General features: G+C 46.9%; 1 protein-coding gene across 1 annotated transcript in view; it reads right to left on the reverse strand.

Annotated features, from left to right (window-relative positions):
- Positions 1-226, reverse strand: part of klf7b (Kruppel-like factor 7b) — a 65,158-nt gene that overhangs the window by 14,994 nt on the left and 49,938 nt on the right. The window contains exon 3 of the mRNA XM_035676624.1: positions 77-200. Coding sequence (XP_035532517.1) covers positions 77-200 — 124 coding nt within the window. The remainder of the gene's footprint in view (positions 1-76; positions 201-226) is intronic.

The following is a 226-nucleotide window of genomic DNA, read 5'->3' on the forward strand; positions in this document are numbered from 1 at the left end:
GACATCATTGCATCATCCTGCAAATGTAAAGTATACCGTATGTCTGTCACTGTTTTTGCACAGTGTGTATATTTACCTGTCGCAGTGGTTGCACTTGAATGGCTTCGCTCCGGTGTGTTTACGGTAGTGTCGTGTCAACTCGTCACTGCGGGCAAAACGCCATTCACAGCCCTCCCATGAGCACTTATAGGGCTTCTCACCTAAGAGAGAGAGAAAGAGAAAGAGA

Source organism: Morone saxatilis, unplaced genomic scaffold, assembly GCF_004916995.1.
Source record: "Morone saxatilis isolate NCDOM2014 unplaced genomic scaffold, NCSU_SB_2.0 Contig5, whole genome shotgun sequence".
Classification (NCBI taxonomy): domain Eukaryota; kingdom Metazoa; phylum Chordata; class Actinopteri; family Moronidae; genus Morone; species Morone saxatilis.